The sequence below is a fragment of the Nansenia antarctica genome (assembly GCF_963989245.1).
Source record: "Nansenia antarctica genome assembly, chromosome: 15".
Lineage (NCBI taxonomy): Eukaryota > Metazoa > Chordata > Actinopteri > Argentiniformes > Microstomatidae > Nansenia > Nansenia antarctica.
Genome location: NC_137685.1, coordinates 19290389 through 19292912, shown reverse-complemented (window position 1 = coordinate 19292912; position 2524 = coordinate 19290389). Strand labels below are relative to the sequence as shown.

At 44.3% G+C, this 2524-nt stretch overlaps 1 protein-coding gene across 1 annotated transcript; it reads right to left on the bottom strand.

Moving 5' to 3' along the window:
* Positions 1 to 261: 261 nt before the first annotated feature.
* On the bottom strand, positions 262 to 1936 carry LOC308171220 (mitochondrial 10-formyltetrahydrofolate dehydrogenase-like; the record flags this gene model as incomplete). Its single annotated transcript, XM_080546063.1, has 4 exons — positions 262 to 288; positions 953 to 1087; positions 1487 to 1576; positions 1817 to 1936. The coding sequence occupies 4 exons, from the start codon at positions 1934 to 1936 to the stop codon at positions 262 to 264; spliced, it is 372 nt and encodes a 123-aa protein (XP_080402189.1).
* Between the last annotated feature and the right edge of the window lie 588 nt (positions 1937 to 2524).

Here is a 2524-nt window from a genome sequence, read left to right as displayed (position 1 = left end):
TCATAGAATCCACTAGGAATTCTATATTGTATCACAGGGTGCTTGAGGAAAATGTGAGACCATGCAGAATTGAAGTTAAAGCAGATGTGGACCATGCAACATGACAATGACCCAAAACATTCCAGTAAATCCACCAACGAACGGCTCAAAAGAAAGAAATGGAGAGTTCTGGAACAGGCCAAGTGAAAGCCCAGATCTGAATCCTATTGAGATGCTGTGGGGTGATTTGAAACGGGCTGTGCATGCAAGACAAGACACCCCTCAAACACCAACACATCTGGAATAATTCTGCATGGAGGAATGGGAAAAACTGTGTCAGAGATTTAATCGAGGTTATTTCAGCCAAAAAGTGCAATACCAGCTATGAGGAAGGCAAGTTAGTTTTCATTGTTTTTTTTTTAACACATTTCACTTACTTTCAGAATGTCCTTTTGGCCATTTATTTGTTATTTATAGCTCATGGACCTCAATATATCCTGTGTATCAACCAGCCAGTCCAGGTGTGTCCCAATGATCTAAAGCAGCAGTATCCTCCTCTCTCTATCTACATGTCCTTTATGCTAACTCATACATATACATACTAGACCAAGAGGTTAGTCTAGCCTAGCCTGGGACATGGCCCGCTACACCAAGAGGTTAGCCTAGCACGCCTTAGCTTAGCATACATGGCCCGCTACACCAAGAGGTTAGCCTAGCACACATGGCCTCTATAAAAGTCATGACCTATTTGCATACTTCATGGTCAGGTAGTATGGTTGCATGTAGGTATACTACAAGTTCTGAGTCTCACAAAAGCGAATGGAACGAATGGCTATGGTTTATTCAGAGGAATCTTAACTTGAATAATGAGGAAGAAAGTGCGAAAAACAAGCCAAAGACAATCCCCCAAAAGTGAAACTCTGGTAATATCCAGTGCGTCGTAATGATGTTTGTGTAACATCTGGCAACTTACCATCTTGCCATCGCTGCCAAACAGCACCGGGCCTGCCTTGGTGACCAGACCAGGTCGGCTGGCACCAGGGATCTCCAGGGGCTGTCCGTTAGCAGCGGTGCCGTCGTTTACCAGAGTGGAGCCGTAGAACGTCATCTTCTACAGAGAAAGGTTGGGATGACAACAGTGGGATGAGTTTCTGAGGTGCACCTCAGTACTCCCTTTCACCTCTTGTGTTTTCAAGTCAGTGCTGATGAGGGAGAGGGAGAGGCCACTTTAAACTACTGTGATTCACTCTCTGTCTCAGAGGATTTCCACTATAAGACTGACTGTGGGCGTATTCTTTTTTTTCTGAGTGGGGCAGTCCCACTCATGGTTTTCTTTTTAATGACAGAGACAGAGATAGAGATTATGACAGGAAGGATGGGTGAGAGAGAGAAGGGATGACATGCAGGATATGTCCCCGGCCGGAATCGAACCGGGACCCTGCGGTTACATGGTCAGCACTTTAACCCGCTACGCCACCCAAGCGCCCCACTGTGGGCGTATTCTTACCTGTCCATCAACATCAGCCCAGGCACCGGGGACTTTGTCATGACCTCTGATCCAGTTGTGAAGGGCCTCGGCTGACTGGTTCCAGTCAATCTACATCACAGACAAAATGCAAAAATACTGATCAATTGTACATCTCATTCTAACAATGGACCAATATACACAGCAGAAACCCCTAGTGAGTAAGTACAAATGTAAGTACGTCTGGTCATAATAGATTTGACATCACCGAATTTCTATGGAATTCCAGATAGCATTGTAGTAGTACTTGTGGGAAAAGCAAGATGGCAGGAGCAGTCTAGAGTGTTCTGTCCAGGACTAGGTCTTCAGTACCTTTGCGTTGTCTTTCTTCTGGATGCCCTCATAGGTGGCTCCCTCCTCTGATTGGGTGATCTTTGGTGCTTTCCCCGCTGCGATCAACCTCACCGCCTCCACCTGTGAACAACCATGCATACTCAGCCCCCCCAACGGCATGGAATGGATATGTGTGAACCTATTCAAGTGTTATGACGGTGACATTTGGCATTTCCATGTTCATGCTTCATGCATCTTTCTCGAGACAAAACATGCTGGCTGTTTGAGATGTCACGAGTGTCGGTGTGCTTTTGTGTAAACACATCTTTACCATTCAGTATATCACATACAGCCAATACAGCCATTTACCGATTGTGATACTTTGACACAGTAACCTATCCCTCCATTGAGATACATTTGATAAGTGTCAATGTTAGGAATGTCTCCCATGGCCGTAGGCCGCCACTGATTCTATTAAAATGTATTTAATACAGTATTTAATACAGTACGTGTTTATATTTGGAATGTCACACATGGCCCTACCCCCCAATTTACAATGCCATTGTCTGCAATTGTGCCTCTCTGTAAATGTATATATTTGTTTTTGTTATGATGACTGATGTATAGATGATTCACTTACTTTAGACGTAAGTTGCTTTGGATAAAGGCGTCTGCTAAAGGTCTGCTAAAGGTCAATGTAAATGTTACTTATAACACAGTCATTGATCATATTATTATGCCCGGCTG